General features: G+C 43.6%; 2 protein-coding genes across 2 annotated transcripts in view; one reads left to right on the top strand and one right to left on the bottom strand.

Annotated features, from left to right (window-relative positions):
• The window catches only part of ICK (intestinal cell kinase), a 61,604-nt gene extending 50,587 nt beyond the window's left edge, over positions 1-11,017 (bottom strand). The window contains exon 1 of the mRNA XM_003254145.3: positions 10,777-11,017. The gene's annotated coding sequence lies outside the window, so the exon portion shown is untranslated. The remainder of the gene's footprint in view (positions 1-10,776) is intronic.
• A 3,559-nt stretch (positions 11,018-14,576) lies between these two features.
• FBXO9 (F-box protein 9) overlaps positions 14,577-16,532 on the top strand; it is a 33,515-nt gene continuing 31,559 nt past the window's right edge. The window contains exon 1 of the mRNA XM_030803109.1: positions 14,577-14,975. Within this exon, the coding sequence (XP_030658969.1) occupies positions 14,973-14,975 (3 nt within the window). The 5' untranslated portion in view covers positions 14,577-14,972. The remainder of the gene's footprint in view (positions 14,976-16,532) is intronic.

Here is a 16,532-nt window from a genome sequence, read left to right as displayed (position 1 = left end):
GGCAACACAGTGAGACCCTGTCTCAAAAAAATTTTTTTTAAATTTAAAAAAGCATATAAATATGCATTTTTGATATACAGCAATATCTGAAATATGCTTAAGACACTAAAGTGTCAACAAAGCATCACTCAAGTGAAAAATTAAGTATAAGGCCCTACGTTCAGTACTGAGATATAAGATCCGCAGAGCTGTGGGTGGCCGATCTGGCCTCTGGGGACTTCTCATGCAGTTGGAGAGGTGGGAAATACACAAATGACCAGGAGACATGGACACTGGATTAAGTTCCTACATGGAGTGGAGATGAGAGTGCTACCGGTGCACAAGGAAGGAGTCACTTTGTGGATCACTGGCTAGGAATCTCAAGGAAGGCTCTGGGCCACCAATTTCTAAACTACAGCTAATTTTTCCTGTTAAGGACATGTCACTTATCCATATTCTGATCCAGGTATAAATAACAAAAAAAATTTTTTAAACTATACGAAGTTTTCCTTGTCAGTTATATTAATTTCCCACAGCTGCTCCAACAAATTTTCACAAAGTTGGTGGCTGAAAATAGCAGAAATTTATTCCTTCAGGTTTCTGGAGGTCAGAAGTCCAAAACCAATATTCCTGAGTTGAACTAAAGGTGCTGGCACTTCCTCCAGAGGCTCTGGAGGGAACCCATGCTTTGTCTCTTCCAGCTTCTGGTGGTTGCAAGCACTCCTTGGCTTGTGACCACATCACTCCAATCTCTGCCTCTAGGATCAGATTTTCTTGTCTTCTGTTTTTAAATCTTCCTCTGTCTCTCACTTATAAGGACTTGTGTTTTCATTTAAGGCCTACCAAGAGACTGCAGGATAATCTCTCCATTTCCGATTCTTTGATTCAATCACATCTGCAAAGTCCATTGTGTCATATAAAGTAACACTCACAGGTTCCAAGGATTAGAACCTGGTATCTTTGCAGGCTGTTATTTAGCCTATCACTCCCCAGCAAAACATCCCAAAGACTTATACAATCATCTAAATTACACAGCAGCGGTGTTCATTCATTCAAACTTGGGTGTTTTAGAAATGAAATCAGAAATCTGTGCTTACTTACCCAGTGAACAAGGACATTCTGTTTTAAAATACAGAATGTACTCAACTCTTTTATTTTACTTTAAGTTCCGGGATTCACATGCAGAATGTGCAGGTTTCTTACATAGGTATACGTATGCCATGGAGGTTTGCTGCACCTATTGACCCGTCCTCTAAGTTCCCTCCCCTCGCCCCACCTACCCCACAACAGGCCCTGGTGTGTGTTGTTCCCCTCCCTGTGTCCATGTGTTCTCATTGTTCAACTCCTGCTTATGAGTGAGAACATGCAGTGTTTGGTTTTCTGTTCCTGTGTTAGTTTGCTGAGGATGATGGCTTCTAGCTTCATCCATGTCCCTGCAAAGGACATGATCTCATACTTTTTTATAGCAGCGAAATATTCCATGGTGTATATGTACATTTTCTTTATCCAAGCATACTTTTCTTTAACTTTGCACAGTGAATAAGACTTGACAATTCTAGCCTGAAATCTCTGAGTATACGACATTAGCATATGGAGATTCCATGCTGTGTGGACCAGAGATGGCACACTGACACTCTGGGGGCTGAATCCCAGATTTAAAAATAGGGAATTTCGGCTGGGCACAGTGGCTCACACCTGTAATCCCAACACTTTGGGGGGCCAAGGGTGGAAGATCACGAGGTCAGGAGTTCGAGATCAGCCTGGCCAACATGGTGAAACCCTGTCTCTACTAAAAATACAAAAATTAGCCGGGCATGGTGGTGTATGCCTGTAATCCCAGTTACTCGGAAGGCTGAGGCAGGAAAATTGCTTGAACCCGGGAGGCAAAGGTTGCAGTGAGCAGAGATCGCACCACTGTCCTCCAGCCTGGGACAGAGTGAGATTCTGTCTCAAAAAAAAAAAAAAAAAAAAAAAAAGAGAATTTCCTATATAAATCCCTATTTGGAGCTTCTCTGGAAACACTGAAGGGCTAACCACCTGGGGTCCTTAGCCCTTCACGGTAATAATAAGTGGAAGAAATGTCCCTACCTCTTCAGGCTGGGTGTGTGCTCTGCAGCTCACCACAGTCCCCATTTTTCCCTGTTGCCACTTGCCATTTTTTTTTTTTTAGCTGTCCTTTTTTTGTGTGCCTTCATAGCCACTTGTTTTACTGGATGAAAAATATTTCTCTGTTCCTATGCCTATAACAAAAGTGACAAAGTAAAAGCCAGGAAAAAAAAAAACAAAAAAAACCTTATACTTAAAGAAAAATTGGAAGAGAAGAAAAATTGTTCTTTTTTAGAAGAGAAGAGCAATTTCTTACTGTTTGACAAGCACACACCCAGCTTCCTTGAGTCTTTTATTTTCCTTCTCTGCCCTGACAGCATTTAAATTCAGCTTCTGGTACAGACAGTTAACACTGCTTGAGAAGTGAATGGAATGTAGCAGCCTGTCCATTACCTTGAGAATTAGCATGTATTTCTAACTCGCAGTATTTCTAAATTCTGCTTTGACTCCAAGAATTAACTTGGATAAATCATTCACTATAACGAATCTACACTTAGCATCCTCATATATAAAATATGCCCAAAACATGATAATTTTAGTACTTAGTATGTACATAGTACTATTATAAGTGCTTATGCATATATTAGACATTTAATCCTCCTAATTCTACCAGGCAGGTACTATTACAATTATCCCTATTTTACAGAGAAGGAAACTGAGACACAAGTTACATGTCTAGATTATATGACTAATGTGGCAGAACTGAGACAGGAACCCAGGCTGACTGCACCAAACTTAAGGGAAAGGTTTCAAAAGATCATGAAATCTTTGGAGGATCTGAAAATGAGAGGAACAGAAGTAATACTTTGTATCTCAAAGCTCAAATATGGAAATGAATGATATGGCTATGTTCTAGTTGGCTTCATTCTGCAATCAAACATCAGCGAATCCACTGGAGCCATCGGCAGCACCAACATGCCCACAGTGGAGGCTAAGTGAGGGACTGGTTCCAGTTTCCACTCAGCACTGATCTGCTGTGCCTCGGGGCGTCTCTTGGTCCTTGAGTTTACTTTTGGTGGAATTAGGGCATTGGATTTGCTCTCAGATGGCTTCTTCCTCTAAAACTGTGTGATTCTGTGACTCTGTATCAGGAATCGAGCTAGCATTTGTCTAAGAAAAAAAACGGATAAATGTTTCTGCTTTTTGCATCACATGAACAAAGGTTAGCGGAGAAGACAGTGCCACCGAAGGACCCTGTATGCTACACACCTTTCTTTCAAGAGACGCGCAAGTGCCCCAGTGCCTCAGCCAGGCCCCAGTAAACATTAAACATCGATTCCTTCTCTTTCGAGCTCACACATCACCTCTTCCAAGCCTCCTGCCCCAACCTACACATATAGACCCGAGAATGGCCCTCTCCCTTGATGCCACAGTGCCTTGTCCTCACCTCACTGCCAGCCCCTTCCCCGTGGCAGTGACCTGCAGGTATACCCTCTGCTTCAGCCTCGACACTCTCCAAGATGGCTTCATCTTTGTGTTCTCACTCCACTTGCAGTAGCAAGTCCTCAAAGATTGTTTGAAGGGCCCAAATGTGAGTTTTAGTCTTTGCTATTTATTGTCTGTAACACCTTGGCTAAGTACCTCAAAATTCTCAGTGCTTCTATTTTGTCATACGCAAAATAGTTGGGCCCAACTAAAAGTTCTGAAGTTCTGAAGTGGAAGAACAGTGAATACCACAGAATAGCTGGGGCAGGCAGGCAGCCTGGGCCCTCCCACAACAATGCCAGGACGACTGAGTCTCAGAGAATCACAGAAAGTCCCCCTCCGTGCGGTCAGATCAGGCCTTTGGCCTTTGGGTAAGGCTGTACTCAACTAACAAAGAAAGACAGCTTTATCTCTCTTTCAAAGAGTTCCAGCAAACCTTTGAAGTCAATGTTATGATGTTCCTGGCTAGGTGACATTGGGGAAAAGCTTCCTGTGATTTGCCCCAATTCCCTCCCCTCAGCGTCAACCCTTGGTGGAGGCAAAGAACATCTGCTCATGGCCAGCAGCTCGCATCAGGTGCCTTGCTCATTCACAGCCTAAAACACGGAGGCAAGGGGCAGGGAAAATTGTAGTTCATTCTTTATTTTGAAACCTTAATCAATAAATTAATGCCATCATTACACATTTTCTAAGACAGGAGACAAAAAATTACAGCAAACTTGGGGTTCTCTGGGAGTTGTGGTTTACCAGGCCCACTGACAACATTCAGTTCCTTAGAAGGAGCTTGTCTCCCTTTGCATTAATTATCTTACATTGAAAAGATTCTGTTACTTTCATTTATCCTCCTAGGAAAAGTGAATTATACGCAAAATCATTAGATGACCCTTCTCATGGTACTTCTGAGTTCCATTTTACCTTTACAGGTTTATAATTACACTTCATATTCTAGGTTTGAATGTGTCCTAACTTTACAAAAGTCAGTGAATACTGTTAATTTCTTTTAAAAAGGTACTAGAAATAGTATATCTGGGTTTATATTTTTCTCCTGGACCTAATTCTTCTGCCTCTGTACATTTTAGCAAGCAAATCTTTTAAGCATTTTGCCTCTTGGACTACTGCTTTTTTTCTGCATAAGGAATAGCAGTTACAAAGCCAAAAGGACCTTCTTTACATGGATCTTGCTTTGTCTTTACCTTGACAGAGGAGTGAATTAAAGATGCATTCAGCTATTGCATCAACTGGATGTTAACAAGAGAAGATAATCCGTTACATGATGTGCCTTCTTCTGTGCCCCAGAAACTGCTTCATACCTTTACCATCCCTCTCCTCTTTCAATCCCAGCTTCTGAAAAAAGAACTCGTCCTGCACTAGGTCCTTAATCCCATGAGAAGCCTCCACAACTCCCTGTCGCTTCTCTTACAATATCAAAGGTGCTCACACCTTGAACCTTAAAAAAGTTCTGCCATCACTTCCAGATGATTTTTAAACTAGGACACATAGTTGGCTTTGGTGGACTGTAAAGAACTGAAGTAAAGGCGAAATGTTAAAAAAAAATAATAAAAAAACAGCCAGAAAAACAAACCTTTACCCTGCCATGTGTGAAACTGTAGATGAGCTAGAATGAGAGTCCCCAGCTTAATGAAAACTGCCGAGGGTAGCAATAGTCCTGCTTGCCTGTGTTTCAGGGGTGGGCAAGATAAGGGATAGTGAAGATAGGGGAGTGACTAAGAGCGTATCACAAGTTCATGTAGATAGTAACTTTCATGATATTGGCTAATAAGTAGCTGGACATTACACAATAATACTTTACCTTTCTGGTTCTAATGCATTATCTTTTACGGTAGTCACAAGGACAGCCACATGTTATCAGTATCTGTATACTATTACAACACATTTGACTAAGGAGCTGATCTCAGTGTAAGATGCTTTGCTAGCCTGTATACAAAAAATCAAAATGAATTAAAGTAAAGGAAGTAAAGGCTTAATGTAAAAATAAAATAGGGCAGAGATCAGCACATTTTTTCTGTGAAGGGTCAGTAAACAGGATAGGCTTTGCAGGCTCTCCATCTCCATCACAACTCCATTCTGCCATTGTAGCATGAAAGCAGTCAAAGACAATATGTAAATACATGGGCATGGCTGTGTTCCAGTACCAATTTATTTACAAAAACAGGCAGCAGGAAGGACTGGCACACAAGCCATAGTTTGTCAAACCCTGAAAATGAGGAAATCCCCCAAACAAGCAGAAGCACTTTAGTACTCTCCATAGAGCCCTCATTTACCCCTAGGTTACAGGGCTACATACAAGCTGTGTTTAACCTTAGAATATAAGCTCTGTGAGGGCAGGAACGTTGTTATGTTCACAACCGTATTCCCAGTACTCAGTTCCCAGAGAACTGGCATAGTTGGCACAAGTATGGACTCACAATAAAGACATGCTGAATGAATTAACTAATGAATGAACAACTTACGGAGCTTTAAAAGGCAATCCTGACCATAGGTGATTTTCCTATACTACCACGTCCACCCTCACTGCCATCCCATCACGCCCCACTTCTTTGCAAACTGGACAACTGTATTGGGACTAGGGTACCAAAATTATGACTCCTTCTAAAAACTTTTACACTAATTTAGGAAAAAACCTGCTTTTCAACAGCTAAGATCGCATGAAGGCATGTATATCTTATATTTTTCTCACTCCCCTCTGTCTCAGCTAAATCATTCTCTAGTAAATTCTCTTTCAAAGCAAAGGCAATGTCCAAGAGGGCAAAACCATTAATAACCATCTTCTGGGAACCACAAGTTCATGCAGATAGTAACTTTCATGATATTGGCAAATATGTATTTGGGCATTATACAATAGTACTTTCCTTTCGGTTCGCAGGCATTATCTTTTATGGTAGTCACAAGGGCAGTCACATGTTATCAATACTTTATCACAGGTCATGCTTCACCTATAGAAAGGTAAAAAATAACTCACACTGATCTCTCCTAAAAAAAAGTGTGGTTCTCATAAGCTCTGGGCCATCATTATACATTTATCAAGTGGCTACTAAGGGTTCTTGACATGGTGGGAAAAGCACCAAATGAAAAGCAAGGCACTATTGTGGCCCTTTCATTTCAAAAAAAGTGAGTTAGGATGACAATCATCTGCTAGGAACTACAAGTTCATGCAGATAGTTACTTTCATGATATTGTCAAATATAGTTGGACATCACACTTATAATACTTTATCTTTTGGTTCGGAGGCATTATCTTTTATAGCAGCCATGACGAGCTTATTTAAAGATAAAATATAACTAAATGCTAATTAACATAGATTTGAATGCTAAATTCATTAGGACCTATGTTCAAAGCCTAATGTTGAAGAAACTTCAGACGACAGAGTTAGAATTTTTTTTTTCTGTAAAGGACCTTAATGATTACTTGACATTCTCACTCTACAGATGAGATCCAACTAAGAAGAACAGAATCCTTGTTATCTTCAGAGTAGCATATTTTTTTAAATGTGTGAATATAATACATGTTTTATAGCCAACTAAAGATGTATCAAATGTTCCCCGCGTGCCCCTTAGTAAAAAGTGTATGAATATTTTGCTAATCCTGAGCCCATATAGTTTAAAAAAAGGGGGAGTAGATGTTTGAAGACGTGCTAACCTCAAACTCAAACATGACTTCACATGTCAACATATGTTGGATTTGATTTCAGCCTGCTCAGGTAAGTCCCACGACAAGACACTCTTCCTACCCAGGAAGATTTCAACTTTCAAAGCACAGAGAGTCAGGTACTTAATGTGCAAGGATAGTTCCGTTTCCTTGGAAGAAAATCAGGAATAGAAGCCTTCCGTTTGGGTTGAGGGTTTCCCTAAAACCTGTTGAGTAGTAGTTTTTCCTAATATTGGACAGCAGTTAACTAGGAGCAGACAGATTGAGGATGCCCACATCAACCTTGGTTACCACCTTGAGGTAGACCTGAGCTGCTGCTTTTACTTCTTTGGCTGCAATCAAAGGCATCTCTGATTTTCTTCCTGCCACAACATTTCCTTAGCATTTTAATGCAATTTGCCCCAGAAAATGATTTGTTTCACCAAATTCTTTTTACTAGGTAATTTTCTAGAATACATGTGTTTTTATAAGGAAGTTAAAACTGTATTTCAAAGATAAGCACAACCACAAACTAAGACACAATTACACTATAATCCCAAAACATGTGTATAAGTCATCCGGCACACACCTCTGTTTGCGCATTCTCCCTGTCAACCACATCAATCATAAACACTGAGGTTCACAGATAGGAGATTTCTAACACTCTAAACATAGGCCCTTCTCAGAAAGCCACAGTCATCAAAGACCACAGGTGAAAGACAACAGTTAAATGAGATACTATTCACAGGCTTTCAGATCAACATACACAGAGAGGTCATTATACCCAGAATTCTCCCAAGGAACCACCAGGCAAATACACACACTCACATAGATCCCACAAGCAGAAAAATGCATTTTATAAGGGCAGACATCAATAGAACGGTTAGGTACCACTCCAACTCTGCAAGATCCTACAAAATGAAACGGAGGAGACTGCTGCAAGAGGAGCAGTATTAAAAAAAAAATTTTTTTTTTAAGCAGTAGTGTTCCTGGCAAGGTTCAGATGGAAAAACAGCAACAGATCCCAGAAGCAGAGCTGCAGCCAGGAATAACCTAAGCTCAAGCCATTTTAAGTAAGGGCAGGATAATACTTACTAAGGATTCACTGCATGGTTACCCTGGTTCTCTAGGCCTCCAGGCTGAGTGTTCAGGAATTGGACTCTGTTAAGTTACTGTCAAGGGATAAGCAGATCTTTATCATGTATATGCCAGTTATGGGTAGGCACTACAGACCATCTTCACACCACAACTTGGGGGTGAAACTGGGGGGGAGCATTTTCCCTATTTTGCACATGAGATTAATAGTAGGAGAATTACAGAAGGCCACACAACTAATAAGTGGAGTCAGGCCCTTGCCCCAATTCTGCTGTACTTCGAAGCCCACAATACCACATTACTATGCATAAAAAGTGGCTCCGGCCCTAAAGAGGCTTAAACTAACCTAAACCAACTGGAGATCAGTACAGCCAGTATAATGAAGGGCTAACAAGCAAGTATCTTGAGAACTAGAAAGAGAAAATATTATAAAAGAAGTAGAGTTAGGCTCCTCTAAGGACAGGTAGGAGTCGCACAGGAGAGTGAAGAGAAGGGAGGTGGTTTCTAGGGAAAGCACTGTGAGCAGTGACACTGCAGTGGGAAGAAGCCTGGCACCATTAGCAGGACAGCAAGAAGGCCAGACTGCTTAGAGTGCAGAGATGCATGCTGAAATGAAAAGAGGATTTTAGATAGGAAGGGCAATGCTGATTATGATAGGCCTTGAGAAGTCAGGCATATTATTTTAGACTTGAGATAGTACATAATGGAGAGAAACTGAAGGTTGCACGTCCAGATAGATATGATGAAGTGATCATTTTAAAGATTAGACAGGCAACAGAACACTGAAAAGACCAGAGGGACACTTCTCATTCATTCATTCAGCAAACATTTAATGAGAACTTACTAAGAGTCAGGCTTGGGAGGCTGTTGCAGTACTGCAGGAGAGGAAGAGTGAGGACTAGATTAGAATATAGAAGGAGGGATCTATATAAAACATATTTCAAAGGTCTTGATGACTCATTGATACAGAGGATGAAGGAAAGGAAGGAAAAGATGGTTAAAGATAATTCCAATGTTTCAAGATTAACATAATTTCCACTGTACTAGGAACCTCAAAAAGCAATGAGAGTAACAAACAATAAAGTATAAAAAGGGCTCTGATGATGTTGAACAGTCAATAAATAAAACTGCTAAATGGCTTGTTTGATATCCTAGTAGTTCATTTACGCTTAGTCTGTGGAGAAGAAACTTCAGTGAAAAGACCTTTTCTTTGTGATTAAATGCTGAGTTCCCTTGGCAAGGACAGCAGGGGTCTACCTAATCAGACAGGCTCCATCAACCCTCCAGCACACCCCTCCACCATCTGAACCTAGATTGGTTTCATTAGGAAATGTGGCGGTCCTCCCTGCTGCCTGGCCACCAGTTTTGGCGTTGGAAAGGGGGATAAGGCAAAGTGGAAAGGGAGAAATAAAAAGTGGGCAGGGTCACTTGGAGAATGGGGAATGGTACCGGACGTCATTTTAAATAAAGGATCCCAGTACTGCCTTCCTTTCTACACCTACTTCCTAGTGTTTTACAAGTCCTGGTCCTCAAGTAGATAGGAAAGCCTTAAAGAGTCTTTACCAAATTGTAGCGCATTGTTCAGAAACGATTTTAAATGTGCATATTTATGCATATATTAACTCCCAGCACAGTTCAGCATATGATTGAGACACAAATTCTTCTTAATAATTTATATGTTGACTACAGAAATTTAAAGCTCATTTAAACTTTATATTCGGCAATGGTGCCATTCACTATTGAAGCACACCCTGAAACCCCACTCACTGGGAAATGTGAGAAAGGAAAACTGTAACTATCAAACTTCTGTTACTACAAAGAGTTCTCCCGGCCAAAAAAAAAAAACAAACCCACAAGCGCCAATACCTTAGAGAAATCCATCCCGCTTGTAAAATTCAGTGTGGAATTCCCTCAGCCTAGCACAGCTCCAGCAAAAGCAGGTCTTATTTAGTTGTAAGTGAAAAGGAATACTCTTCTCTGCAGAATGATGCATTAGCTACATTACATATAAGTCCTTAACGTTAGTGTCAAAGTCAAACTTTAAAAGGTTAACATTACGAAAGAATCAGTTGTGCTGGAAAATCCTTCAATATCCTTCTCATAACAGCTACTCAGATTAGTAAGAAAGAAATCAGAACAGAAAGACATCCAGTAAAAAATGGTTGCAAATAAGTACTCGAGGATTTTTGCTCAGACCCCTTGTGGGACAGCCAAGGGCCTAGTCAGGGAAATTCCGAGAGCAAGTCCTCAACGTGCCCCGCAACGAGGCTTCAAATTGGCTCGGGTCTTCCCTCTCCTTAAGACTAAAAGATAAACACCCATCAAAATCCTCCAGGCTCCGAGTTTTCATACCAGGAAGGAGAGACCCACATGATCGCGGAAAGAAACTATAACCCATTAGCCTCTTCCTGCGCCTCCGATCCGTCGCGGGGCCACGGCCAGGGGTCTCCCCGCCTCCCCAGCCCAGCAGCTACTAAAGTGACAGGTCGCCCGGCAGAAGCCCCTAAATCCCGGAGCCCCACTTACTGGCGCCGCGAACGCAGGCGGGGGCCCGCCCCTGCGGTGAGCGCAGCTCCTCGACGAGCGAGGCGCAGCCGCCCGCTCCGGAGCTGGAAATGGGGACAATCCCTGCTAGGACCGGCCGAGGGCTCCGTGCAGGGATGCCCGCGAGGTCCGGCGAGTCGCACGGGCCGCACGGCGCATGGTAGTGCAGCAGGAACCCGGCCGTTTTCCAGCCTCCGGCAGGAAAACAAACAAAAGGCTGGGTGGCTTCTACTGGGGACGACCGACCGCTTTCCCTGGGAAAAGTTACCCTGCAGCTCCCCTCGCTGGCCCTGCGCGTCCCTGCACTGCGTCCTGTTCGCCCCTGCTCGCGCAGCCGAGCCGCGAGGCGCAGCTCTGGGCCGAAGGCAGCACAGCGCCCAGGGACCCCTAACGCCCGCTGACCACAAGGCGATCTCCGACTCCGAACGAACGCCTTGTTGCAGATCCGCTCGATCAACCATCAAGACTTAGAAATGGAGGCTGTCGATGGACGTTCTGAGCACATTAAATTAAAGATAATCGTTGTGAAAACATTTTTCTGATTTGAAAAAACGTAGCTGAGGTGGCACGACATTGTGAAAGTAATCAATGCCACTGAATTGTATTCAAAGTGGTTAAACAGCAAATTTCATGTTACCTTTACAGAAAAATAAAATGAAAACGCAACTGATTGCCTGTTAGCATTCCTTCGAACTCTTAAGAGTTTTTATGTTGTTAGCAGTAGTTGTAAAGACTGGACTCTTATCCAGGTGGGAAACTGACTCTAGTCAGATATCCTCTACACAACAATCGTCCTCTGTAACTAGTTATAGGGAATCTAACACTAACATGGAATATTGTAACACATTCATTTATGTCATAAGTGATATTGTAGATATTACCTAAAATCATCCTTATGAGGCTAGAGCGGTTTGAATAAAGAAGTTGCTTCCAGGTCCCTGATTTTAAATTTACATAATTGTTCTAAGCCAACAGTTCTTAAACATTAGCGGGAAGCATCAGAACCACCTGGAGGACTTGTTAAAACAAATTCCTGGGCTGCACTCTCAGAGTTTCTGGTGCTAATGTTGCTGGGTCACACTGCTGTAAGCAACACAAATTTAATTAATAAAGCAGTAACCCTTTAACACTTTGTGAACTGTTCTCTGAGTTTACAATTCCCAGCTGATCATATCAGTTTTTTTTCTCACTATTTTTATTTTTGAATTCTACAGACTGATGATTGTTTTTTACTGAAAAAATCTATACCAAGGCCTGAATCCCTCTCTCCTCTTGATCTTGTGGAAGAAACATGCAAGATATAAGATAGTCAAGCTTCTTTAGATTTCCTCTCTCAAATGGAAAAAGGTCATCTGGCCACTTGACATATGTATAACATTGATATCTACCTTTGTGTTTACCTATTTAACAGCCAGCCCATATGGCAAATGAAAACTGAAAATCATTATCAGTGAAAAGGCAGAGACACGACAAGGAATCTAACAAGTCATATACTACTCCCATGAAAAGCAATTTCTAAAGTAAAATGATCAGTTTTAGTCAAATTGTCCAAGCAGGTCTACCTGGCAAACAGAGGTACTGTCTTGGTCTACCTTTTAGCAAGAGTCCGCTAGGCTAGTAAGTAGCCTAGATCAGTAGTTTTGGCCTCAGGAAATTATAATCCTGTAAATATAATATGAGAATATAACCTTGTAATGAGGTCTAGTGGATACTGTGGAACTGACTGAAAATAGAAAATTAGTAGCTATGAAGCATAATAGTATCTTAATGCTCAATTTAGCTTTACAAATATTATTTTATTAAGCTTTAATTACTTGCTAGAATAAAAGAAACCATCTGTGTAACTGACCAGGCTATTTTAAACTAGCACTCAACATTTTAAATGAAACAGATTTGTTCCGAAACTATTTCAATACTTCATTCTCAGCATGTAAAAGAGTCACATTTATCATTTTATTCTATTATAAATCTTAGATTTAACGTTTCCTCCCAATTTAAATTTCAAAATTCAATTTTAAGGAGTTAATTGGGAGGAAATTTATCCTTAAAAAGATTTAAGCCCTAGAGTCTCCTTTAAAACAAAAAACTTAAATTTTTGGCCTCTTTTAAACACTAAGGCATCTTTTATAGGTAGCTGACTTAGGGTGCAAATAAAAACACACGCATCCGAAGGGTGGATTCCAATATTAAAACATGGCAGGCCGGGCACAGTGGCTCACGCCCGTAATCCCAGCACTTTGGGAGGCCGAGGCAGGTGGATCACGAGGTCAGGAGTTCGAGACCAGCCTCACCAACATGGTGAAACCCCGTCTCTACTAAAAATACAAGAATTAGCTGGACTTGGTGGCGCGCGCTGTAATCCCACTTACTCAGGAGGCTGAGGCAGGAGAATTCCTTGAACCCGGGAGGCGGAGGTTACAGTTAGCCGAGATGGCGCCACTGCAATCCAGCCTGGGCGACAGCGAGACTCTGGCTCAAACAAAACAAAACATGGCATTTGGACTTCCTTATTGTAGCTCGTTCTCTCTCCCCTTCACTCTCTCTCTCCCCCCCCCCCCAGCACTTTCACCTCCATTTCTGTGCCAAAGATGTAATACAATTTTTTTTTTTTTTTTTTGATAAAGAGTCTCACTCTGTCGCCCACGCTGTAGTGCAGTGGCGCGAACACTACAACCTCCGCCTCCCGGTTTCAAGCGATTCTCCTGCCTCAGCCTCTTGAGTAACTGGGATTACAGGAGCTCGCCACCACGCCCGGCTAATTTTTGTATTTTTAGTAGAGACGGGGTTTCACCATGTTGGTAAGGCTGGTCTCGAACTCTTGACCTCGTGAGCCACCTGCATCGGCCTCCCAAAGTGTTGGGATTACAGGCGTGGGCCACCGTGCCCAGCCGATGTACTGCATTTTTAATCTCTCCAGAATAGAATGGATTAGAAATTTAAACTCTGTAAACTCGTTGAATGTTTGGAAGCCTATTAGTTCCTGGCACCAGTAGAAACTTTAAAAACTCAGTAAATGTTTGCCAAATTAAGGTTATAGGCTATGAAGCCTATCAGTTCTCACAGAACAGGCAAACCCGTAGTAAAAAGGTTTAAATTGTGTAAAAGAAAAGTATCACCTTATAAACAAGTACGTTCACTTGAGAAGAAATCAGGTAGTTTGGGCTTTAAGAGGTGGGGCCGAGGACCAAGTGTAAGTTCCGGTGCTCAAACCTGAGCGGCCAACTACAAATCCCAGAGTGCCTCGCGGGCGCCGTCTCCAGGGCACTTGGGTTTCAGGGCCATGGAATCGCAAGCCCTTTTCTCACTGCATTATGGGATCTGTAGTGAGACTTGCCTTGGGTTGGCTCTTTCCTCCTGCTGGGTACCAAAGCGCGTCTTTTCCTCAATCTCCAGTCTCTCTGTACTCTCAAACACTTTAGTCGTTATAACAACTGTGACTGTTGAGAAATTTCACTGTTTTCCCGCATTCCTGGCGTGGGACTCTAGCCAGAGGCTCCGAGGACTTTGTAGCGACTGTCCCAAGCGTCCAGTTCGATGCTTCTCAGGGCGGCTTGCTTTAAGGGCCCACCCCTAAATTTGGGTTGTAAACATTTTTGAGGTAATGCTTGTTCAAGTTCGCTTAAGTGTTCACTCAGCCCAACACGCGCGTTGGGCTTGAGGTTCGGCACCCGGGCAGCCTCACCCGCGCGTCAGGCGCGCGCACACAGTAAGTCTGCGACCCTTAGCCCTCCACTAGGCAGCTCGCGGGGCTGGGTGGCCGGGCCGCGCACAGGGGCAGCACCGGCACTGCGCATGCTCGGCGCGTCGGCGCAGGTTTCCGCAGCTGAGCGGGCAGCTCCGCGGCGGCGTCCGGGGTCTCCAGTAGCGCTGAGGCTCCGGTGCTCGCACAATCCCCCGCCTCGGCTGGCAACGGGCGTCCCTCCACTCTCCGAGTCCCTGGCAGCCGCCGCCACCCCAGCGCGCCCTGATCTGGCCCCCTGCCCCGCGAAGATGGCTGCCGTACGCCGGGCCCGCAATTATTGCCGCTGCCTGGTGCGCTTCTCCGACCGAGAACTCTGCTAAGCTCCGCTGCAGAGACAGGCAGGAGTAGACACCCGGACACCCAGCACCCCTCCTTCGGGGGGCGGTGCAGAGGGGGCACGGAGAGCCCCTCGAGCGCAGCAGGCCGCCCCGCCAGCATGGTAACCTGGCCAGGGGGCTCGAGGGTGGACGCCGCGGGGCGGGAGCGTGGTGTGCAGGAGGGGCCGGGCCTAGGGCTGGGGGTTGGCGGGGACTCTGGGAGGAGTGGGAGCTTCACGGCTGCCACCCGTTAGAGGGCCCTGGCCTGAGAAGGAGTGCGTCGGGGTGCGGGGGGTGCCAACCCTGGCTTCTCCCCAGGATTCCTTCCTGCTGAGCCTCCCCAACCCCCGCCGAGCTCGATGTGAGGAGGAGGGTTTGCAGGACAGCCGGGGAAAATGTCCCTTCTCGGCTCACTGAGTATATTGAACCAGTCTCGGTCCTCTCGAGTGATTTTATCAGAAGCATTGAGCATAGATTGAGGTAAGCTGTCACAGCGCCTGAATTCGGGAGGGAGCTCTGACAAGAGGAGACACTTGTTGATTGCCCTTCTGCCGAAAAGCTAGGCCCACCGACAGGCCCTGCCGACACCTTGAGGAGCCCTGGGTGTAGGACGCATCTGCCCCGCGAGGCGTCATTCCCTGGGTAGGATGTTGGCAGGCGGTCCTGGCGGAGTGGGGTTGGAGGGTTCGTCTCCGCGGCGTCGGTGCGGTCCAAATGGAGAGACTGAGCTAAGTTACAGAGTTTGACAGCGCAGATGCCATGAGACTGTTCCATATTGGAATACGTAGTCTCTGCCCTGCGCCTTTCTTTGGTTTAGAATAAATTGTTCATCTGAGAAACTAATCTCTGGCTGGGGCTTAAAGAATCAGGGATGCAATAATTCCAAACGAATTAATTTATAGTAGACTCAAATATTTATTGCATAAATGAATGGCCGAATTTATTTTTATTAAATTAATCTGGAGGATAGAAAAGGCAATTGCCCCTGCCCCTAAACTTTCAGTAGTTCTCTGAACGGGATTAAGCACTTAGCCTTTATAATTTATTAATCCCACCTGTGAAACGGGAGTAACATGATGAAGACATGGGCTACTCATACACATGAGCTATTCAAGTGAAGGTGATATTTAGGTCAAACTCGATTATGAAAAATAAAAGGAAAACCTCGAGGTGGCAACTGAGGCCCTACTTTTTTCAAGTAGTAGTTGAATTGACCAAATGTCAACTCAGCCGATCCCAGACATAATAGTTTGTTTTTGTGATCATACTGTCAAAATCAAAGTAAGAATGGTTTAGAGCTCCACTATAACACAGGGGAGAGGAAAGATGCTGTCTATATTACACTTCTCCCATTTCCTTTCCTCATCCTTCAGATACACATTGTCCGCATGGCATTTTATTTGTCGATTCAACCAATATTTTTGAGTACCTATTATCAGCCTGGCATAGTGTGAGACTCTGGTACAATACTAGACCTTCAATATAACCAAACCTGCAAGGTGATTTATGATAAACTTTTAATCACAGAATGTCACATGAAAAGGGACCTCAGTAGATCACCATATCTCTTTATAGATGTCCCATAGACATGACAGATGAGGCCTAGACAGGCCTTTACTACAAATCAAGCAATGTGTTTGACCTTATGGTTACAGAGGTAACTGAGATGTGTTCCTGTC

Source organism: Nomascus leucogenys, chromosome 22a, assembly GCF_006542625.1.
Source record: "Nomascus leucogenys isolate Asia chromosome 22a, Asia_NLE_v1, whole genome shotgun sequence".
NCBI lineage: Eukaryota > Metazoa > Chordata > Mammalia > Primates > Hylobatidae > Nomascus > Nomascus leucogenys.
This window is presented reverse-complemented; position numbering and strand designations above follow the sequence as displayed.